The sequence below is a fragment of the Sodiomyces alkalinus genome (genome assembly GCF_003711515.1).
Source record: "Sodiomyces alkalinus F11 unplaced genomic scaffold SODALscaffold_9, whole genome shotgun sequence".
NCBI classification, from domain to species: Eukaryota; Fungi; Ascomycota; class Sordariomycetes; order Glomerellales; family Plectosphaerellaceae; genus Sodiomyces; species Sodiomyces alkalinus.
Window position 1 is genome coordinate 1,321,326 of NW_021167087.1, and position 21,909 is coordinate 1,343,234.

The following is a 21,909-nucleotide window of genomic DNA, read 5'->3' on the forward strand; positions in this document are numbered from 1 at the left end:
TTTCTCTAGGCCTAAGTAAGAAGTCGATGGCATAATGTGCGGCGAAATGATCCCCTAGATGTTAGACCTCTGTGACCAGTTCGTCTCAGTTTGGATACGTATTAGGTACTGGACACTGCGTAGGTACTTTAATAGAGACACACCGTCCATACATGCCCCTTGGGCGACCTCACGCCCACCCTGGTCCCTGCTCTGCCGAAGTGAGGGACAAGAGCCACACTCTGGCGCTGCCGAGTCACTACCTCCACCACCCTTCGCTCCGGCAGAGACGTCCGCCAAGTCCTCAATCTTTTAGTCAAGCTCCAGGGCTTCGCGTTTGGACCCTGGGCGGATAGGATGCCGGGATGCTGGGAGATTGGACGGAAACCTTTAACATCATCGCCATCGCCATCCATAGGGATGCTCATGCACCATAGTTTCCGTCCATATCTCCCTGTCTAATACAATATACATTAGCATGAGAGTGACGCGTCGGCCGAGCTTCTCGCACCGTACTTAGTTTCTTGAATCTCAACGACCTCCTGCAACTCCATCGGTTCCTTCTTTCATACTCAATCAAGGCGGCGCAACGCGACAACACTTCCTCGCCCCGTAGCGTGACATCTCCGGTCGAAGACACACAGCGCCGTCGGACAGAAAAGCGAGATTCAGGGATTGTGGTTCTGACAACCCCCCAACGGCCTTACCAGGTTATCATCCACGACTTGACTCTGTTGCTTCCTGCCCTTACACAACCCTCGTTTCGACCACAACTTTGCGCACCATCACTCAAAGTTTCTCCCGACTCCCTGCCTGGACGTACCACTTGTCGACCGAAACCCCTCTCAGCCCCCCGAAGGGCCGAATCCCAGCGCCGCCATTGTCTCGTCCGAATCCAAGAGCAGAGAGATTCCATGCCCACGCCTGTCTGGGATACGTGAAGATCCCACAACGGCATATAGATGCTCTTTGCGTCGTGGAGTTCTGTTCAACTTTCTAGCTAAGGTACCAACGGTAGGTCAAGTCACCTTTATTTTTTTTGTCTCGGAACTGAGCTGGTCGTCCGTCCAAATATGATCATGCCTGCGTGCCTTTCCATCTACCATCCCAATGTCAAACCCGCACCATTGGCTCTGGCTTCAAGTGAGCACAATAACTTACCTAACTCTGCTACCGCGGGATGGGGAGTTGATGTATTCCCGCTACCTCCCATGTACCGCCAGGCTCCCCAGCGGCCCAGCCAAGGCACCATGACCATGCCTGTCAGGTGCTTGGTACCTTCCCCAGATCTTCCTGCCTTGCCCGTACCAAAAAGCACGACCAGGTGGTCTGACAGCAGATGACACTCCTCCACCTCCTCTTCCTGCCAATGTATTCTTGTTCCGTTCCTCCTTCCTGTCATCACATACGGCATACTTTATACGGGACTAGAGCCACCCCCTTTTGCCTTGCTGGAGTCTCCTTTTTCACTTGCCTCACTTCTCTTGAAGATAATATGTACTTCTAGTACACAGTGTACCCCGTCTACATCACCCCCCCTGTTTCTCCTTCTACCCCTCAAACCCCTCTTACTCAAAGTCTCCCCACTTGGGATTACATTTCCTCCTCTGGCTTCTACCTACGGTGTGTATCCACTGTGTCCCGGCAGTACCAGCGCCTCGCAACATGGAAGTCGCCTGCAGGTGCTCCTTCTGCCGTCTTAGCATCCAGTCTACATGAAGAAGGAGCAACCTGAGAAGGTGAGATCAAGCAACGGAGTCAACAGTGCCGGCCTTGCATGGTAGAGGTAGCAAGGTAAAGCGTCTACACTGTATATTCCCGCAACCCACGCACCTACCTTACCTAAGGTACCTTACCTACTTTGTACGCACCCGAGTGGCCGTATGACGCGCGGAAGGCCCTTTGCCCGTTGCCACTCTGGTTTATTTACCTGGTAGAAAGTCGGGACTTTGACAAGGGTTTCCCGTCCTGGTCTACCAATCAAGCTTCTCCGGCCCCAAGTTGGGATTCCCTACCTTGAGCCCTTGCGCCTACCCAACAGACACAGACACAGACACAACCGCATCACGCTTTCGTCCATTACGGATACTCTTCACAGTACTGTCATCTTCCGTCACCATCTATTCAGTCCTTGTCCTCTCTTAACTTCAGAGCGCCTGGCTTGGGTCTTCCATCACACCTCGAAACTCCCCCATTCTTCTTATCTACGAAAGCAGAGAAAGAGGTCCCATCCTAACATATCCTCCCAGAGTCCCAGCGCACCCCTCCACACTATCAGTGACGCAACACTCCGAAACGCGTCCTGGTCTTCCGTCTACGACTCAGTATTGTTACATCACCATCTCCGTTTCATCTATTTGTCAAGTTGGCCGGGGACAAGCGCGACGCGCCTCGGACTTAAGAGACCTCCACTCTCCGGGCGACTCTCGACCTCAAGGACTTGGCGGTCTCGGGCGCACCGATCAGTTCCAACGGACCAGTTGACCACAGCATATAGTTATCGTCAGTGACATTTGCATGATCGACATACTCAACTGCGAGTTACACGATCTCTTGTCTGACCTGTACCCGTCTTGGTCCTCCTGATCAGCTGCCTTCTCTCGCCTTCCTCTCTCAGCACACGCGAGCTCACACATTCCAGACTCAAACCACTGGATAATCGGTCTCCCGCTTTCCGATAGCACGCCTAATCTCTTACTTTTCGGCGCCGCGAGTCTGTGACTTGCGTCCTCAAAGGACGGGGTTGCAAAGACTACCGACAGTTGCGCGGGGGAGCGCAAGCTAAAAGCTCGGTTACATCTTTCGAAGACCTGTTTCCGTGGTTTATTACGAATGGAGTTACCTCCGTACAACCAGTGCGGCACCATGAGTCCCATTTACAGGAGAAACGAGGTACAGGTACACTCGCCCTCTTCAACATTATCCGATTCAAATCCACAAGCCACGACCTCCACAGGGGACCCGAACTACATGCTCTCCATCATCCAGCATCCAGTCCATGGCAGAGTTCACAATGGGAAAGACAAAGGTTGGTTGGTTGGTTGGATGGCCCTTTCTCTGTGCGCTGAATTATTGCGCGCGTGCGCTAACAGTTGTACGTTAGACCGAAAGCCCATCGACCCTCCGCCAGTAGTTCGTCTTCAAGTCTCGCCGGGACGCGACCCTACCGGAGTCTACTTGACCAGTAAGTAGCATGCCCTAGCATACCGGTAGCCTTAGGGGCAGAACACCGTACAGTTATCTAACGACATGCATCGTCAGATCCCTATCATTTTGTCATGTGCCACCTGATCGATGTCGGCGAGAAGGACAGCAAAGGCCAAACAATCGAGAAGCCAGTGGAAGGAAACAAGCTCATCGGAACCATAGTGTCTTCACTCCATCGGCTGAAGGACGTGCAGAATCAGGATGTGGCCTACTTCGTATTCAGCGACGTGTCGGTCAAGGTCGAAGGCTTGTTCAAGCTTCACTTTACCCTTTACGAAATGGCTGGCGACGACTGCAGACAACTCGCGGGCATCAAATCCGAGCCGTTCTACGTCTACCCTGCCAAAAATTTCCCAGGCTTGGCCGAGTCTACCTTCTTGACTCGGAGCCTCAGCGACCAAGGCGTCCGCGTCCGCATCCGCAAGGATTCTCGGCAGTCGCAGGGCATGAAAGGGAACAAGCGTTTTGCCCCGTCCGGCGATGACCCCCGAAAGGACATGCCGCAGCGACGAAGGACAGATGAAGAGGGCAATTATCGTGCAGTGGGCGTGGGGGCCTCCACCTTGTCACCTGTTCAGACTTCTCCCGGTTCCGGGTCTCTTCAGGGCAACATTCCGCCCAGCCCTGCTTCGTCCACCGGCATGGTCCACACCTCCGGAGGGATACGACCACAGCGTCCGTTGAGCTCCAGTATGGGTCCTGTCATGAGCAACATGTCTCCCCGGGGCCAAGTGGGCGCCGGATTCTACGGCCAGTCTTCATATTTTCAGCAGAATATGGCCCCAGGCCACATGTTGAACGGAAGCAGTTTGGCACACAGCCCTACCACCATCAGCCCTACCAGTACACATTCCATGTCCATGTATGGACCACATGCGGGAGTTATTCCCGATTATTACGCCGGCTACGGCCACATCAATGGTCATCCGACCGCGGCAGCCCACGCGCACTACTCTCAAACGCCGCCTTCCGCCTAGGAACTCGCCGAGAAGCCATCCGGTGAGGCCCTGTACCCCATTTCTGCCGCCGACAGCCTTCGTGGCAAGTCTGGCAGATGGGCGCCTATAGGGGATGGTCTTCTCGGAGTGCACGCCAAGTCTGGCAGTTGGGAGCAGAGCTGCTCCAACGCGGTCGCCGCCGGCCGTGATGCTACAGGGACGGGCTACATAGTAGCCTAAGAGAGAAAGAAAAATAGGGGGAATTTCGACGCCAAGGGTAAGGAAGGCGTTGGGATGGGTCTGGCAACTGTATGCTGAAACTACGGTGGGAAGACCTTTATTTTCTTTTGCGGTTTCTATTTTTCTGGCTGCTGGACTTTCAAAAGGCGTGGATTCGGAGTTGGAGGATATAAAACAAAGGTGTCGGGGCTTTTGTTGTCCTTTGGACCGAACGAGTTGGATAGTTGGCACTATACCCTAGTTGTTACAATGCATCTGTATTCTGTCTTGGGGCTGGGAGAGAGACCATAGGGTGTGGCTTGAACCCAGCAGGCGCATAGTAAATGGAAATTACAATACCCAGCTCCACGGCAAAGGGATGGACAATTTGTGCTAGAATGCATGATATCCGACATCTCTGACATGGAGGATGTTGGACAGTGAATGTCGCTCGAGGTCAGAGTGGAGGCTAAAGTGCCAGGGGGTTGGCGCGCCATTCTGCTCATGCGGTAAACCCGTCAGTCCATGTCCCCTTTGAACCCCGTCTTCTTCTGAACGAAGATGGTGAAAGACTCCTGAGTGGTGGCAATGATGGATTGCCACCTCGTTCTGTGCAGTACTTCGTACTTTAACATGTGGTGAAGATGGTACGAGGTAGGGGCCGGCATTCCGAGGACACGGACTTGTGGCTGAGCGCGATGATACCCGAGACATAGGCGAGATTGAGAGCGATCCTGCACGGTTCATCATTACGCCACCAGACTAGGGGAAACCCCTGGCATGGCAGAGCCGGGCGATGACAAGGGTCCGGAAACCGGTTGACAGCGGCAAATATGCTCGTTGCATAAACCCCAGCCGTTTTGTGTCAGAGTGAAAAATGCATGTGCGAGGTGGCGTGAATTACATAGATTATGCAAGGTCGTCAGTGCAGTGACTATGCTGCGGGCGGTCTCGACCGAGAGACGGGATTGAACTCGAGAGGATCCTAAAAATGCCTGCCGACCACGAATACCGGTTTTGTTAAATCGCCGCCCGTCGTGGCTTGTTGGTTTATTATACCCGGCGGCTGGCTGCTGTAATGCTGATTGGGCGCGACGGGCGCGGGGAAACGCAGGCTTGCATAAGTAACGGAGCAAGTAACGTATAGTGGTGTTCTCGACTTGCTGCCGTTGCAACTTGCCTTGTCCTGCCTTGCGGCCTGCCCGGTGCTGTGTACCGTTGTTTGTCTCGTAGGACGTGGCATGGGATGGTGCTATCGGCGGCGCCGTGCTCCTGTGGGTCGGTTGCCGGCCGGGTCCGGGAGCCGAGACCTTAATTACACGGAACCTTGTTTCGGAGGCGATATGGGTTGTATTACGGAGTTCCAGACGGTTCGAGTTTGAGAATTTCGCAAACAACATGAAATAAATGAATAAATAAAATTTGAAAAGGAAATCCGGGGACTTTCCCCCTATTTCCCCTACCTGTAGGTACCTACCGTTGTCCTTTTGTAAATATTAAGATCTCAAACCTTAAGCGGGATGCGGCTTACATGGTAGGTGATATATTATATGTACAGTTCGTGTCCTGTGTTGGAGCCATCTCCACCACGTTAGATTTCTCCCAGATGGATTGGAGAGGTAATCATCTATATTACTGTTTGTGTTTTTCTTACATGGATCATTTCGGCCCCTAACGCTGAAGGCGCAGCCATCTGGAGTTGACCAGGAGTTCTGGGCGGCCAGATGACAGGCACATCTCCAAGGGCAGAGGTTAGCCGGCTTACCCCTTTTCTCCTGTCAAGCGATTCAAAACGTTTCTTCACTTGCCAGCAAGGAATGTAGGGGGTCCTTCCACCGCCAGTCACGAAATATCGAAACAAGTCGCAAGATATCCCAACATTGTGGCGCCAACTGGCCATTGAGCATGAGAGACCAACCGCTTATCTACAATCGTGTTGTAAAACAGTGATGGAGAGCCGTTTAGTAAGAGGGCTCGGCTTTTAAGTTCTACCCGCAGAACAAGTGAGTTGGAACGCTGGCATCGAGCGTTGAGCGGCTCCTCAACTCTGGGGTCCCTTAGAGGCTCGGTCTCATAGAGAACCACATGACACATGCCCAACTGCGAGATAACCCTCTAGGCTCGCCGCTTCACCAATAATCACGGATTTCACCATATTACACCATCATGGAGCTGCACGTTATAATTCCGCATCATGTCCTGTTACTCGGACCTTGAATGCGGCGTGGCGTTGTTTACATTCGTTGAGTCTATATCTCTCAGCCTTCAAAACTCTTGTCAGCACTGGTGAGGGACCTAACAGGTGTCTCTAAGATGGGAATTAGTAGGTCTATTACAAGTCCAGTCCTCTAGTTGGATTATTCTTGCACTTGGCTTGGTAATTAGAGGACCCGTTGGCCTCGTCCCATGATGCCGATGCACGCTTTTCCTGTTATTCTCTTTTACCATCATCCACATTAACTTGTCCACTTCACTTGCCACCTGTCCCTTCTTTCACTGCCATCCACAAGAGACCCAGTGCGCTGAAAGTGCAATAGACACGGTCAGACCGGTGAATGCATCCGGCAGTCTACCACCGGCAACTGGGCTATATTATGATGGCAATATGACTTGACTCTTATAATACGCGGACAGCACCTCCGGGATTCCCTCCTCGGTGGGCTCGTCGCCTTATGCCCCTCTTGGTCTGCAACCACTTGCCTTGGACAGGCCACGAAGTACGAATACCTAGGCGCTGGGTAGTACTGTATGTAATCTGTAACTTGGCGCTTGTGTCGGACGTGATCGACCTTTAACCCTTGGCTTATAATACGCTCGGGTTAATACCTACCTACCTAGACCAGCTCCAGCATCCGGCGACCCCTCTCATCTTACCACTACCATATGTGCGGATCATATTCTTCTCGAATAGCGTTAGACGTGAGTCACTACCTGGGCCTGAATGGTAGGCTCTTCCCCGCCAACTCTCTGAGCCGCCTGGAGCCTGGGTCCGAGTCCCCATTCGGCGCCAGCCTTAACAACACACGCCGCCATGAATGCTGCTATCCAACAAGGAAGAAAAGACGGGGAGGAAAAGGAGGTGGGCCCTCTGTAATGCTACTGACGCCGCACACATCACACAACGTTACACCGGTTGGCCGGGTGCATCTTGGCGGCCGGGCCGCGTCCCGTGACATGTCTTGATAGACAGTGCATGCTCTGTTAGACCACTTCTTCTTCAGTTGAGATGTGACCAAAAGGAATGATGGTGGTTCTGTGCCGATGCCACCTCTATGGCACCATAGCAATTTACGGAGGCTGGTGGCTAGAGGATAGGAGGGCCGAGGGCACCATGATATTCAACATGGACCTCGAACTCTAGGCTGTACAAGTAGCCACAGGATTACAAGAGAGGTGATACTCAAAGTAGAAAAGTCAACAACAGGCCCCCTATGCAGGAAATTGTAAACGGCAGGCAGCTTCAGAGCCCTTATAGCGGTGGTGGCTTTTGGCCTTCGCAACTCGCGTTTCGGACGGAGGCGGTTCCTCGTGTCCCCTGGGTACAAAGGCTTGCAGCAAGACTCCATCAAACCACCTCCTCAGTTCTTACGAGGAGTCAGCTTGGCATAAAGCCCGGGCTTCATCCAATTATTGTATACCGTCAACCCAGGATAGTCCCTATCAGGGTCCCAGGCGTCATTGTTTCCGTGAAACTCAATGTCGTTGTGCCACAGCAGCTTGCCGATTATGAGGCGCATTTCCATGTAAGACAAGCTAATGGTACTGTTAGTGTCTTCCAGATCATAGCATCGTCTTCAGCCGCATCATTTTTTCTTCTTTTTGTTTTTCCACTGGTGAATGGGTCAAGTTCTAGTAGATGAGTCGCCGGGGTGAGACAGAACCTCCCCTCCCCTTTCAGCGAGCGTGATGATGGAGGGGGGAAATAATAAAATACAAAGGACAGGGAAACAGGGCCAAACTCACTTGCGGCCGATACAGCCCCGTGACCCCAGGGAGAAGGCGTTGGAGGCACCGAATTTATCGGCACTGTTTTCCTTGTCCTGCCAACGCTCTGGGATGAAGCGGTAGGGCTCGCGAAAGTTGCGTTCGCTATGTGTGGCACCCCACATGGGTACCGAGACGGTTGTCTGGAAGGATGGCGCGTCAGACTGTCAGTTTGTCTCAGGAGAACGACGAGAGCAACCACGTCGGCGGAAGTACGACTTACCCCACCGGGAATGAACTCCCCGTCAACGGTATCCCCTCCAGCTGGGACGGTCCGAACAAACCCAATAGGGGCACTAGGGAAAATCCGTAGCCCTTCGTCAATGACGGCGCCAAGGTAGGGGAGTTTGCTGAGGTCTTCAAAGTTGAGGTCCTCATCCTTGGCGAAAGAGGAGCGGATTTCGGCAGTGAGCTTGTCGAGGACGCGACGGTTGCGCAGGAGCTGATTGAAGAGCCCGGCCAGGAAGCCTGCGGTTGTCTCGGTGCCAGCAATACTGCGAAACCACCCTTAGCTATCACAATCCTGTCTCGATTAGCTGGGGCGGGGGGTGGCTTACATGAACAGAGCCCCGTTGACAATGACCTCGTCCTGGTTGATGGAGCCCTTGTCGGATTGTTGCATGAGGTAGTAGAGGAAGTCTTTGTGATCAGAATTGGATTCGGCCATGCGCCTAGGAGGAGCCTTAGTGTCAGTTGTGACCGGTCGGATAATGGGCGGAACGGTTCAAGGTCTCCAATTGAGCAACCAAAACCAATATGAGGAGCCGGAACGAAGAGATGTCGTCGGACGGATGGAGACGCACTTGAGAATCTTCTGCTTGCTATACTCGAGATGCTGAATCCGCGTCCTGCGGATGCGGTCCGGGATTAGCTTGAGAAGGAGTTTCTGCATGCGACCATTGGCCTCGGCCAGGCGACGGGTGGCCTGCTCAAAAGCGCCAGCCTTGATAGACTCGCTGATCAGGGGGACCCAGAATCGAAAGTCCTCTGAGAAGGCCGTCAGCAAGCAGAATGTGAACAGCGAACCAGGAAAACAAAGAACAAAACAGCTCGGACAGGGCAACAGAACGAAAGACAAAAGGCGGCGAGTGACAAGATCAAGATCAAGATGGAAGAGAAACAGAGACAGAGATCCGTCATACCATTCGTCAAACAGCCAAACGGCTCGCCCAGAGCCATATCGCCAATGATATCGAACGTCGTGTACGCGAACCAGTCGACCAGGTTGACGGGGGCACCGCTCTTCGCAAACTCCCGCATCTTCAGCGAAAAGACGTCGATGTACGACTTGACGATGTACTCTTGCTCCAGGAGCGCTTTGGTGGAGAAGGCGTGAGAGAGGGCGCGACGCTGGCGGGCGTGGTCGGCGTCGTTGGCCATGGTGATGGTCGACACGCCGGGAACGGCCTGGATGCTGCCGACGTGGATGGGGTCCTTGTGGAAGTTCTTGTGCCCTGGCCGGCTGCCGTATATGTCCTTCCAGGCCGCTTCGTTGTCGAAGGAGAGCTCGTTGGGGGAGACCCGCACGATGGGCCCGTAGCGGTCGTGCTGGGCCTTGATCCAGAAGGGGATGCGGCCGCGAAGGAGGGCGGTGACGTTGGGGAACTGCAGATGCCGACACGGGTTAGTGGAGGTTGTTCGTGGAGGGTGGAATTCTGAAGAGCCATCAGGTAGAGACTGGGAGGCTCTGGGAACCTGGGGAAACTGGCAAGGGAGACGTACGGGAGACACTTTGGCGAGGAACGGGCCAGGGAAGCGCGCAAGAGGGTGACAATATAGGTTGTAGATGACCCTGTAAGCCGCCCATCTCGTGGTCTGCGAGTCGTGTCAGTATAGCTTCGTGTCAGTATAGCTCTATTTTCCTTGGAACGCAAGTTCTCCTTTCTCAACGTTCTTCCACATGTCCCGTAGGGTGAAGAGGAGCCTTACCGATATTATAGCAATGATGCCCACGTAGGCGGCCATGCCCAGGTGCGCAGCAGCTGGTATGGCTTGAATCAACGCCATCCTGTTTTGAAGGGGGATTTCTTTAACGGAGGGATCGCGGTGCGAAAGGCTCGCTCGACCGAACTTGGATCAGCCATGATGGAAGACTTTGTATGATTCAATGCAGTTTGCTGGCCGCTAGGAGGTGAGAAAACCGGCAGTGGTTTTCCAGTGTCCAGTGCGGGGAGTTTCGGACTCGAGCCGCCCGCCACTGCCGGAAGCCAAAGTCCGTAGAAGAACACTGAGATGGGATGGGGGAACATCGCGGGGAAGTGAAGAGAATTGATTTATATAACCCAGCACGGTGTTTGCAGCGATGAAGAGAACAAACAAACCCCGTGATAATACATCGTATGAAGGTGATCTGAATGAATGCCAAGAGCCGCATTCGGATCGAGATCCGTAGCCTCCTGTTCGATCTCAGAACAACATGCCGACGTTTTGGAATCTCGGAGAATCTCGAGAGGCAACAGTGACGACGGATGATTCCTGCATCCAGAAACAAATAAGCAAAAATTAACTCCAAATTCGGCCGAGGTCAAAGTGGAAGGGCCGTGCTGTAACCCGGTCTTGTAGGCCAATCTAATGAGGTTTCCTTCCAGAATGCCTGTTCCCAATATTGTCACCCTAACGCCGTTTCCCACTCTTTGTAGCGCTAATAGATCTCGATATGTGATGTTTCAAATATGGAACTTCCCGGCCGATAATAGATGTCGATGTGTACGTGGATGAGTAACCTTAAAAGGCAAATGCGGCTAGCATGGCGACCCCAATGAGGCCGAAGGCGGGGTGGACGTTGCGCACGGCGTTATTCTCATCGTCGTCGTCGTTTCCTGCGGAGCCAGTGGCGCCACCAATGGTGGACGTTACGATACGGGATGCAGAGTCAACTTCGTCCGAGCTAGGGTTCGTGGCAACGCGGTTGCAAATCATGGGAGCAACCTGGGCGGCCCCTAGAGGAAAAGAAAGAAAAAAGATCAGTCAGTCGCGAGAACACAGCAGAGACGGAAGAAAGGCAGCCACCATTGTGGTGGGATAAACGGAGAAGAGAGGAATTTGGGTTCCGGGTAGAACGTACTGCTAACGTCTTCGGAGCTGCATCTCAACGCAGCGCAGGGTCCCATGGAGGTCACCAGCTGCTCGGAATCGCGGCAGAGACAGGAGAAATCGGTGACGGAACAGCCAATGCTATCGGCGGCCCCGGGGAGACAGCGGGCGGCACAGTCGGGTAGCTCATCAATGAGGGCGGGGAGGCTGCCGGCCTCGTGGCCTGAGTCGTCGTCGGCGTTCTCGGCCTCGGGCTCAGTGGGCGTGGCGGTCTGCTGGGCGCTGTCGGGCAGCCCTACGCCACTGGGGATCTCGACGCCATCGGGGAGCTCGACACCGTCGGGAAGTTCGATTTCGTCGAGATTGATGTTATCGAGATCAATATTGTCCAGGTCGAGGTTCTCCAGATCGATGTTATCGAGGTCGATGCCGTCTGGGATCTCTATTTGGGCGGTGGCCAGGCCGAGGAGGAGGGAGAAGGAGATATGAGCGAAGACGGCGCGCATGATGGCAAAAGGGTCGTAGTATCGGCACCGGTATGCTTTAGGAGTAAACGGAAGTAAAGGATGATTCTTTCGAGAGCTGAATGTCAAGTTGGAGGAATGGGCCTGGTTGATAAGGAGCGAGTTGGGAAAGCAAAGAAATAAAGGGGTTTAGCGAGAGAAAGAATGGGCGAAAACTGGAGAAAACGAGAGAAAGAAGATGACGATTAATGCAACGAAAGACTGGACTGGAAATGTAATGGGTTGGATCTTGAGAAGTACAAGTAAAAAAGGAGGGAGAAGAAGAAATGGAGAGGAGACTAGAAGGTAGAAGAGCTAGAGGATGTCTCTCACTTTGCAAGGTCATCCTGATCATCACCGGACACTGGCCCAATGCCAAGCGTCACCACTGTTGATTACGTACCTTACCTTAGTATGGGGCGCTTACATAAGGTACGTACGAGTAACAATAAGTGTGGTGAGTTAGGTGCTGCTTAGGTCAGGGTGCAACCGTGTGTCTCCATAAGGTACCACCCCTAAGACAGGTACATTGTACTTGTACCTAGATGGCCCCGCTAAGGTACAGAGTCGATCGGATGGACTTTAGCGAAACCTGAAACCCCCTGACCGGGTTCCCTTCATATGCGGGGAATTTCCGACTAGAATGGATTCCCATCGACTTTTTTAAGCAGATCTGTGACGGACGACAACGAAAGTCGTTTGAAACGTTGGTCAAGTTCCGAACAGCGGATAGCTCGGGCGTTTTGCGGGGTCGAGCAGAAACGCTGCTGTTGCTGCAGCCCTCAGCTCTCGATGTAACCCAGAGGCGTTCACGGTCACCCTCGGGCTGGTTCCAACCCCCGATGCCCAGTGGTGGTTGGTCGTTCTCAACTCTCCACTTGTCCTCTGATCCTTCTACTCGTCGTCCAATTTTTATTATATTTTTTGGTTATCGTCTCGGAATGATGATAACAGCATCTTGTCAACTCCCGGATTGTCATTGACCTGCTACAGTAGCGGTTCTTCACCATCCTCCTCCACGAATACACGTAACACAGCTGTCGCAACTCGCATTCACCGCCATGGCCGATCATCAACTCAGCCTGCGGGCACAGCTTCTCGATTGCCTCACCATCGGCCGTGTCATCCTCTCCATCATCCTCTTCTTCATCGGCTCTTTCGTGCTCGACTACACATGGAGGCCCAGCTATCCCTCTTCCATTCCCATGGTGGGCCATGGAAGGGGTCTTGTCAACACCATCCGCAACATCGCCAACTACATGTTCCATTACCGTGAATGGGTCATTGAAGGCTACGAGAAGGTAAGTAACTATATTCTTCCCTATTCTTCTCCTCCTCCGACTGTCGTTGTCTAACGGAGGGAAACCGAAACCTGTGTCTTAGCATTCCAAATCCGATCGTGCCTTCATCATCCCCGCCTCTCTCTCCCGCCCGCACGACATCGTCCTCCCCCGGTCCCAGACCGCATGGCTCCTCGAGCGCCCCGACCACATCGTCTCGGCCCACGAAGCCCACAACGACGTCCTCTACTCCGACTACAATCTCCTCGGCCGAGAAAACGCCCGCACCACCTGGTACAACCGAGTGATCCACAAGTTCCTCGCCCGCAACCTCCCCGTGCTGGTCCCTGGTCTCGACCAAGAAGTCTCCCACTCCGTCGACGTTGCCTTCGGCGCCGGCACCACGCCCGACGATTACAAGGAGGTGAACCTCTGGAACGCCTGGCTGGGCGTCGTCCCGCAGGTCACCAACCGCATGCTCGTCGGCCGGGACATTTGCCGCAACGAAGAGTTCAACAAGAGCATGGTGGCCTTCGTCGACGCCTTCGTCCTCAACTGCCTCATCCTCAACCTGATTCCCAAGATCCTCCACCCCGTCTTCGGCCGCCTGGTCACCACCCCGAACTGGTGGCACTGGCGGAAAGCCACCAAGCACAGCGTCCCCGTCATCGAGAAGCGCCTGCGCGACTTTGCGCGCAAGGAGGCAGGGGACCCGGCCTACGACTCGTGGACCCCGCCCGAGGACTTCATCACCTGGACCATCCGGCTCGCCAAGGCCGAAAACGCCACGGCCGAACTCGACCCGTACACCATCTCCAAGCGCCTCCTCCCCATCCAGTTCGCCGCCATCCACACCACCGTCCTCACGGGCCACGGCGTGCTGCTGGACCTCCTGTCGTCCGACCCGGCGGACGGCGTCCTGGAGGGCCTCCGCGAGGAAGCGGCGCGCGTGCTCGCCGAGGACGGCGAAGACGGGCAAGACGGGCAAGACGGGCAGGGCGGCGGGCGGCGCTGGACCAAGAACGCGCTGGCGCGCCTGTACCGCCTCGACAGCGCCATCCGCGAGTCGCAGCGCGTCAGCAACTTCTCCGCCACCCTCGTCGAGCGCAAGGTCGTCGCCCCCGAGGGCCTGACGAACCCCGCCGAGGGCTGGCATGTGCCCCAGGGCGCCTACCTCACGTTCAATCTCCAGGGGCTGCACCACGACCCGGAGCTCTACGACCGGCCTGAGGAGTATGATGCGTTTCGGTTCAGTCGGCCGCGCGAGGCGTACGAGGCCCTCCCCGCGGAGAAGAAGGATCCGGAGGAGGGGTTGCGGTTGAAGAAGTTGGGCATGGTTACGACGGGGGATGCGCATTTGGCTTTTGGGCATGGTCGGCATGCTTGGTATGTTCTCACCTCTCACCTCTCCCTCCCCCCTGGTCTAGTATTTTTCGTCTCGAGACTCTCCGAGTCGTAATGATCTGACATCTTGTGGCGTGTAGCCCCGGCCGGTTTTTCGTTGCCCATGAGCTGAAGATGGTAATTGCCCACCTCCTGCTCAACTACGATCTCCGCCACTTGACTGGCGAACGTCCGAGGCCGAAGTGGGTTGGGGGGACCATCATTCCACCTACGGAGGCTACCATCCAAATCAAGAAGAGGAAGGCGGCCACAGCAGCATAAACCAACTGCTGAGGCCGGTTCTGTCGCATGGGATGTACGATAATGATTTAATGTCCCTTTATTTCGAGCTAGCGAGTTTTCTTCAGGATTGCCTAGATACCATTCATCTAATGCAGATTTTATGATTGCTCTCTTTTTGCGTAAATGAGAGTTATTCTATTCACTACCGCAACAACCACTTGGATTTCTTTTTATTATTATTATTATTATTATTATTATTATTATTATTATTATTACTGTTCTTCAGATCTGGAGACCACAGTTAGATAAGGTACCTAGGTAGGATGCAGGACCCTAAGTCTTATATTTGGAACCTGTTGACCTCAGTACATAATATAAGGTGCTTAGCCAGTAAGGGGGACAAGCCTCTTCCTTCCTTTGTAGATTATTTATACAGGGTAACCTGTTAAACCTTCACCATGGTCCATGGATGCCTGGGTTCATGTCATGTGAAGCGCGCTCCTTCCTGGGTAGCAGCTTCCTTATTGAAGCATAGGTACGTTATAAGGTCACGAGCAGTAACTAAGGTAGGTACTATGGGAATTACGAGATCAGGGGACTTTTCTTAATTACCTTCCCTCGCTTTCTCCTATCCTATTCCTCTATCTTCTTATCTCTTAATGCCTTCTTCACCTTCCTACCACGCAAGACAGATTTCGACCTTTCATTCCTTTGGTAATCTCTGATTTCAGAACACATACCACTCACTTAACGTCACTCTTTTCAACTACCTTTCAACCTTCAGTCTTCAGACTTCACCACAATCCTTTATTGTTTCTAACCTCCACGAATTATCCTTCTATGCCCTTGTTATCGCTCTCATCTACCAAGTTGGATATTAATATTCCAGCGCGCGGCAGGTGTCAAGATGGTCCGTTTACTTTACGGGATGGGCCGTTTAGCTCACCTATTACACTCGTTGCTGATCATCTCCACCTTGCTCAACTTTGCTTTCTCAGCATCTGGTTATCCTGTCTTTGACCCCCCTGCTACTCCCCGTGCCGCCCTCGTTGCCCTAGTCGAGAATGGCGATATGGAGGCAATGGTGTCCACCATCAACCAGATGGAAACCCACTTCAATGGACCCTATGGCTACGACTGGACCCTCTTCAGCCATGAGGAACTCTCTCTCGAGTTTAAGCAGGCCGCTTCCAATGCCACACATGCTGCTGTCACTTTCGATATCATCCCAGAGGAGCACTGGTCTGTTCCTGCCTGGATCGATCTCCATCGTTACGAGTCCCGTCACAGCCTTCCGTAGGAGGGAGGCTGTCATGGTCACAGCGGTGTCAACGGAGGAGCCTACCACCATAAAGCCCGTTGGAATGCCGGTCTCTTTGCACGGGAGCCCCGCCTTCGATTCTATGACTGGTACTGGAAAGTTGAGCCTGGAGTAAGTGCAGAAAATGCAGAAACACTGATGTAATCTTGAGACCTTGGGTCTTCAGTTAATCAGTACGTTGATGCATATTTACAGACACAGATTACGCACGACTTCAACTTTGACGTTTTCCGTACCATGCACGATGAGCGCTACTACTTCGGTCTGAATAGCTTTCCAAAAATCTCCCCCGAGGCTTCGCAGATGCTGCTGGAGACTGTCACGCAGTTCATGGACGAGCACCGCGAGATTGTCTGGCCCATAGCCGACATTGCCTGGCTCAACACCTCGAACACCCAACGCCATGTCAATGCAAAACCTGCACCCCGGAAGCAACAGCAACTGCAGCAAGATTCTTACAAGGAAGGGGCCCATCTGGCCGTTGGAGATCACAATCAGACAGGACTTGGCTTCGCTGCTGCAGACGATATCGCCGACAATGGTTCTCAAGAGCTTGGTAGCAAAACTGGCAGCTCTGCGGTCACGTACAGCAGCATCTTTTCACGATGTCCCGAGGCGGGGTCCACTCAGTGCCCCCGTGAGACGCCCTTCGAGCTAGGAAGTCTCCATACTTTCAGAAGCCCCGAGTACATCAAGTTCTTCAACCACCTCGACTCCCTCGGCGAGTTCTACTACAACCACATCGGCGACGTCCCCATCCGCTCCATCGGCGCCACTCTTTTCGTGCTCGAGCGATGGGTCTGGCTCCTCCCCGACACCGAGTGCAAGGTCGGCGAATATTGCCCGCCCGAGCTTAATCTCGGCGAGGTCAGCTTCTTAGCCAGCATCAACGGCGGTGATATTTTTGGCTGGGACGAAGATTATGTTCGCTTCGTCAAGAACAATCTCCTCCTCTGGGTCCAACCCTGGAACGCCATCCTCGAGGACTTTCGCCGACAAGACGAGGTCCCGGCCCCGCCTCTGGGCCACACGACCCTCGACGACCGCAACCAGGAGCCAATTTGGGACTGGCATATCAAAATTTACTTATTCAAAGAGTGGGTTCGCACGTGGACCCTGATCAATGTTGACCTGGAGCTGGAGCCCTTTGACATACCCGGTAACGAAGCCCCGCAGACGACGGATGTCCCAGCTGAGAAGAAATCGCTACTGAGCTTCCTGGAAGAGAAGTTAATCAAGCCCCACGTCGATAACTACCGCATTTACGGGGATGAATTTGGGAATATCTGATCCTTCTGCTACGGCGATTTCCCTTTCCAAATTCCCGGTGTAATACATCAACTCGACTAACACTGCAAATACGGTTGAGAATAGAGAAAGTCATGGCAAATTCGTTATACCTGTCCAGTCTCATATATAATCAGTGTCTTTTCATGACGGACGATAACATGGTCGTTTGACCGCTTGTGACACTCGTGCTGAATTCAGGGGCCATTCAGGGTAATTTGGGGGGTTGCCAGTTGGTACCAGGTGATAGCCCCTGGTGCGGACCTCATATCCACTGACCCCTGACCGACGGCGACGGCGACGAGAACCATAGGTACGAGTTTGTATGAGATATCTCACGAGCACTTTAAGAGAGAGAGAAAACGGCTTGAACGTTCTCGGTAATAATGCCGAAGTTCACGTCACACCCGGACCTACGGTTGACGGTTGTGGCTTCGGCATTCGACGCCCCGAGCCGAACTGCGCGCTCAGTGGTGCGGTTATGGCACAATCCCCGTCACGGCACTTGGTCGGTCGTAATCCTTCGTCAAGTCTGTTCCGAAGATGGCCAAGCTTGCGCGTGCGCAATGGCTAGCGGAGTAGGTGGAGGTAAGCGATAGCCGACGGATTATGTCCAAGCGAGAGAGGGGGCTTTGCGTCTGGGCCATGTCGATCGATATAAAAGCTGGTTGATTCTGGCCTGCGGATCATGCTTGATCTTGGAAGTGCCGTCTTCCGTGGCACCAGGTCAACAACTGGACGACGTAGGACCCGTCTACCGATATAACGACCCAACGACCGACCCTACTCGTGCCTCACAGCTACAAAGCCGCGACGCGGTACACCTCCTCACAATGTTCACCTCCTGGCGAGACGTGGTTCGTGCAACGACAACGGCACTCGTTGTCGGGCTCGCCATCCTCGCCGGTCCCCGATCGGCCGCCGCCTCACCCTCGCCAGCCGTCAGCTACACCAACACGCTCATCCACCAGCGCGCGGACCCGCACATCGTCAAGCACACCGACGGATGGTACTACTTCACAGCCACGGTGCCCGAGTACGACCGCATCATCCTGCGGCGGGCCGAGACGATCCAGGGCCTCAGCGGCGCGGAGGAAGTCGTCGTCTGGGACCGCGACGCGTCCGGCACGGGGGTAGGCTACGTCTGGGCGCCCGAGCTGCACCACATCGACGGCAAGTGGTACGTCCACTTCGCGCTGGGGATCCGCGACGCCTTCGACATCCGGCCCTTCGTCATCGAGGGCACGGGGGCGAACCCGCTGACGGCGGACTGGGTCGAGAAGGGCGTGGTGAGGACGAACTGGGAGACCTTCTCGCTGGACGCCACCACCTTCGTCGCCAACGGCACGCGGTACCTCTGCTGGGCGCAGAACGACCCCACCACGGGCGACAGCGGCACGAGCTTGCTCCTCGCCCCGATGGAGAACCCCTGGACGCTCCGCCTGCCGGCCGTGGTCATCTCCCGGCCCGAATACCCCTGGGAGCGCGTCGGGCATAACGTCAACGAGGGCGCGTACGTCGTCGAGCGCAACGGGAGGCTGTACATGCCCTACTCGGCGGCGGCGACGGATCATAACTACGCCGTCGGGATGCTGAGCGCCGATGCTGACGCCGACCTCATGGACCCGGCTTCGTGGGAGAAGGCCTCCGAGCCGCTGTTCGTTAGTAACGCGCTCACGGGCCAGTGGGGTCCCGGCCACCACACGTTCACGGTCTCCGAGGACGGGCTGAGCGACCTGATCGTCTACCACGCCCGCAACTACAGCAGGGTGGTGGGCGAGCCGCTGAACAACCCGGACCGCCATACCCGCGTGCAAAAGGTCTACTGGGGAGCGGACGGCACGCCTGATTTCGGGATCCCCGTCCCTGACGGCCCTACGCCTTTCCGTTTCCGCTCCCACAATGACGAGACGCTGTATACTCGCCACGGGGCAGACGGCGGGGGTCCCGTGTCGCTCCACCTCGCGGCGGATCGCCCGGTTCGGGAGACGCAGTTCCGGGTGGTGAGCCCCGGGTTTGCGGGCGAGGGAACGGTGAGCCTCGAGGCGGCTAGCCACCCTGGCGAGTTTCTCCGGGATAAGAATGGGATTGTCGAGTTGGCGCCCCAGGGCGACCAGGATACGACGCCCGCGAGCGCCAGTTTCGTTCAGGTGGAGGGTCTGGCTGATGGCGAGGGGGTGTCGTTTGCCCTGGCGAATGATCGAGCGAGGTATATCCGGAGTCGGGCGGACAGGCTCCTCGTCGTCGCACCGGTGAACGGAGCGGGGGAGGCCGCCAGTTTGGCAACGTTTTATACCGAGTGATGAATGGTTTTACGAGGACTAACATCACTAGAAGATGGGCGAGTTAGTCAATAGATGAATTTTTCGCATTGGAGACTTGGAAGTGAGTTTGTCGCTTAGCTGCTCGATGTTTATGTCGCTCGTGGAGGTGATGTGCCGGATGGTGGGTCAATAACTCCGCGGCAACTTGAGCACCTTCTCGCTGATAAAGTTCAGGATCATCTCTCGGCTCACCGGTGCAATGCGCGGCACCAGAGACTCCCTGAACCACCGTTCGACATCGTACTCGACGGCGTACCCCATCCCGCCATGGGCCAAGACGGCCCTCTCGCAAGCCGCAAAGGCGGCCTCGGCCGCAAGGTACTTGGCGCTGTTCGCGGCCACAGCGACGTCGTGGACGCTGACGGAACCGTCGCCGCCCCTGCTGGCGTCATACAGCCTGGCCGCGTGGTAGGTAGCCAGCTTGGCCGCTTCGAGACGCATGTACGCGTCGGCCAGGGGATGCGCGACGGATTGGTTCATGCCGATGGGGCGCCGGAACACGACGCGCTCCTTGGCGTAGGTGGCGGCCTTGGCCAGGGCGGCGTAGCCCAGCCCGAGGGCCTCGCCGGCGAGGAGACACCGCTCGGCGTTCATGCCGTGGAGGATCATCTTGAAGCCGTTGCCTTCGTCGCCGATGAGAGAGGAGCTGGGCACGCGGTAGTCGTCGAAGAAGACCTCGTTGGCGTCGACGGCGCGGCCTCCCATCTTCTTGATCCTGCGGATGTCGAGGCCTGGTTTGTCTCTGTCGAGATGGATGAAGAAGAGGGAAAGAGAGTCGGGTGCGGTGCGCGCTAAGAGGACCATCTTGGCCGCGACCTGGGCGCAGGTGATCCAGATTTTCTTCCCCGTGATGCTGTACGATCCGTCTTTGCGTTTGGTGGCCGTGGTCGATAGAGATAAGGTGTCGAGTCCCGCGTCGGGCTCGGTCACGCCGAAACAGACGCGCCATTTCCCGGAAACGACGTTGGGGATCGCCGTCTCGAGCTGGGGCTGGGACGCGAAGGCGGCCAGGGGTTGGGTGGCGTAGACGTTGGCGTGGACGGACTGCGCGCCCGCCATGCCTGCGCCGGATTCCGTGATGGCCTGCATCATCATGGTCGCCTCGGAGATGCCCAGCCCGGCGCCGCCGAGAGACTCGGGGAGCGCGATGCCCAGCCAGCCGTCCTTGGCCAGGGCGGCGTGGAAGTCTTTCGGATCGGTCTCGGTTTGGTCTCGTTCCTGCCAGTATGTGTTGGGGAACTCGGAGCAGATTCGGCCAATGGCCTCCCTTACCATGATCTGGTTCTCGGTAAACCCAGCCATGCTCATTATGCCCCTTGTCCCTGGTGAGGGGATAGCTGTGATTCTTCTCATCGGTCGAGCGGACTCGGAGTATGGGACTGAGGAACATGGGGGGAACCGTGAGATGGGAGGCCGAGTAAACCGTTGGAGCTGGGAGCATAGTGTCCGCGACATCTTCGAACAATTGCAGACGTAGAATGAAGGAGAGCTATAGCATTACAAACCATGCTTAACATCGAACTCGAGGTAATAATGGTGGTATTGCCTTGAGGGTAGATAGTAGACTCGTGGGTAAGTCGGGAGTCGGGAGTCGTGACTCGGGAACTTGTCAGGGGTCTGAGGTTCCAGGATCACGTGTTATCATTGATCTTGCAATTGATGAGTAAGCATATAATTATGTAATCCTCTCTGCTTCGCTGGTACCCTACGAATACAGGAATCGAAGGCGGAACACAAACAGCACAGCCAAAACAGGTGCTGCAGCTTTGTTGAATTCATGTTGGGAGTTGATATGATCCAAAGGGGCGCAGAATCAGGGATTGTATGGTTTGTCTTCTGTCCTCAGCCTCGGTGTTCAGTTCAACATTAGTGTACCTGTAATTATATGTAAGGTAAGGTAGGTACCACAAAACGAAGGTGAGAAAGGTGGGTCGAGAGAAGCCAACCAGATCATTCTAGAAAACGTCACGTGAGACATGTTTCGTAATCATGTCCTTTCTGGAAATCCAAGAGTTGTTCCTCGCATCATACCGGTACATGCACCTTCAATGAACCTACCAGGCTACCAGCTGCGGACTCCGCCTCCTCTGCACCTCACTTTGTCTCAGTTCGTTGAGAAATCACCAGCTATAAGTCAATCTTTGTTGGTTCCGTTGGGTTCAACTCGAGTTCCACCGCTGCCCGTCGTGTCCCAAGATCCCAACTGCC

At 54.9% G+C, this 21,909-nt stretch overlaps 9 protein-coding genes across 9 annotated transcripts; 4 read left to right on the forward strand and 5 right to left on the reverse strand.

Moving 5' to 3' along the window:
* Nucleotides 1–824: 824 nt before the first annotated feature.
* Nucleotides 825–2,059, reverse strand: SODALDRAFT_325790 (hypothetical protein; the record flags this gene model as incomplete). Its single annotated transcript, XM_028610018.1, has 6 exons — nt 825–979; nt 1,141–1,342; nt 1,396–1,482; nt 1,602–1,690; nt 1,836–1,879; nt 1,995–2,059. The coding sequence occupies 6 exons, from the start codon at nt 2,057–2,059 to the stop codon at nt 825–827; spliced, it is 642 nt and encodes a 213-aa protein (XP_028464265.1).
* A 785-nt stretch (nt 2,060–2,844) lies between these two features.
* Nucleotides 2,845–4,163, forward strand: SODALDRAFT_325791 (hypothetical protein; the record flags this gene model as incomplete). The annotated part of the gene is made up of 3 exons (XM_028610019.1): nt 2,845–3,007; nt 3,083–3,163; nt 3,241–4,163. The coding sequence occupies 3 exons, from the start codon at nt 2,845–2,847 to the stop codon at nt 4,161–4,163; spliced, it is 1,167 nt and encodes a 388-aa protein (XP_028464266.1).
* Nucleotides 4,164–4,608: 445 nt separating this feature from the next.
* Nucleotides 4,609–5,743, reverse strand: SODALDRAFT_362269 (hypothetical protein; the record flags this gene model as incomplete). The annotated part of the gene is made up of 4 exons (XM_028614443.1): nt 4,609–4,707; nt 4,767–4,918; nt 4,995–5,077; nt 5,145–5,743. The coding sequence occupies 4 exons, from the start codon at nt 5,741–5,743 to the stop codon at nt 4,609–4,611; spliced, it is 933 nt and encodes a 310-aa protein (XP_028464267.1).
* A 1,980-nt stretch (nt 5,744–7,723) lies between these two features.
* Nucleotides 7,724–10,812, reverse strand: SODALDRAFT_220134 (averantin oxidoreductase). The gene is made up of 8 exons (XM_028607330.1): nt 10,257–10,812; nt 10,050–10,142; nt 9,470–9,932; nt 9,131–9,314; nt 8,885–8,998; nt 8,551–8,821; nt 8,307–8,470; nt 7,724–8,096 (listed from the first exon to the last, which is right to left on the reverse strand). The coding sequence occupies exons 1-8, from the start codon at nt 10,332–10,334 to the stop codon at nt 7,922–7,924; spliced, it is 1,542 nt and encodes a 513-aa protein (XP_028464268.1). The 5' UTR covers nt 10,335–10,812; the 3' UTR covers nt 7,724–7,921.
* On the reverse strand, nt 10,693–12,025 carry SODALDRAFT_220118 (hypothetical protein). The gene is made up of 2 exons (XM_028607329.1): nt 11,392–12,025; nt 10,693–11,266 (listed from the first exon to the last, which is right to left on the reverse strand). Exons 1-2 carry the CDS (start codon nt 11,864–11,866, stop codon nt 11,052–11,054), a joined length of 690 nt encoding a protein of 229 aa, XP_028464269.1. The 5' UTR covers nt 11,867–12,025; the 3' UTR covers nt 10,693–11,051.
* Nucleotides 12,026–12,542: 517 nt separating this feature from the next.
* On the forward strand, nt 12,543–14,981 carry SODALDRAFT_335561 (cytochrome P450). Its single transcript, XM_028612494.1, has 3 exons — nt 12,543–13,164; nt 13,247–14,529; nt 14,628–14,981. The coding sequence occupies exons 1-3, from the start codon at nt 12,925–12,927 to the stop codon at nt 14,806–14,808; spliced, it is 1,704 nt and encodes a 567-aa protein (XP_028464270.1). The 5' UTR covers nt 12,543–12,924; the 3' UTR covers nt 14,809–14,981.
* A 695-nt stretch (nt 14,982–15,676) lies between these two features.
* SODALDRAFT_325795 (nucleotide-diphospho-sugar transferase) lies at nt 15,677–17,380 on the forward strand (the record flags this gene model as incomplete). The annotated part of the gene is made up of 3 exons (XM_028610020.1): nt 15,677–16,011; nt 16,093–16,201; nt 16,286–17,380. The coding sequence occupies 3 exons, from the start codon at nt 15,677–15,679 to the stop codon at nt 17,378–17,380; spliced, it is 1,539 nt and encodes a 512-aa protein (XP_028464271.1).
* A 768-nt stretch (nt 17,381–18,148) lies between these two features.
* Nucleotides 18,149–19,688, forward strand: SODALDRAFT_335564 (alpha-N-arabinofuranosidase). Its single transcript, XM_028612495.1, has one exon. The coding sequence runs from the start codon at nt 18,211–18,213 to the stop codon at nt 19,678–19,680; it is 1,470 nt and encodes a 489-aa protein (XP_028464272.1). The 5' UTR covers nt 18,149–18,210; the 3' UTR covers nt 19,681–19,688.
* A 139-nt stretch (nt 19,689–19,827) lies between these two features.
* SODALDRAFT_325797 (acyl-CoA dehydrogenase fadE12) lies at nt 19,828–21,480 on the reverse strand (the record flags this gene model as incomplete). The annotated part of the gene is made up of 3 exons (XM_028610021.1): nt 19,828–21,023; nt 21,207–21,318; nt 21,406–21,480. The coding sequence occupies 3 exons, from the start codon at nt 21,478–21,480 to the stop codon at nt 19,828–19,830; spliced, it is 1,383 nt and encodes a 460-aa protein (XP_028464273.1).
* Between the last annotated feature and the right edge of the window lie 429 nt (nt 21,481–21,909).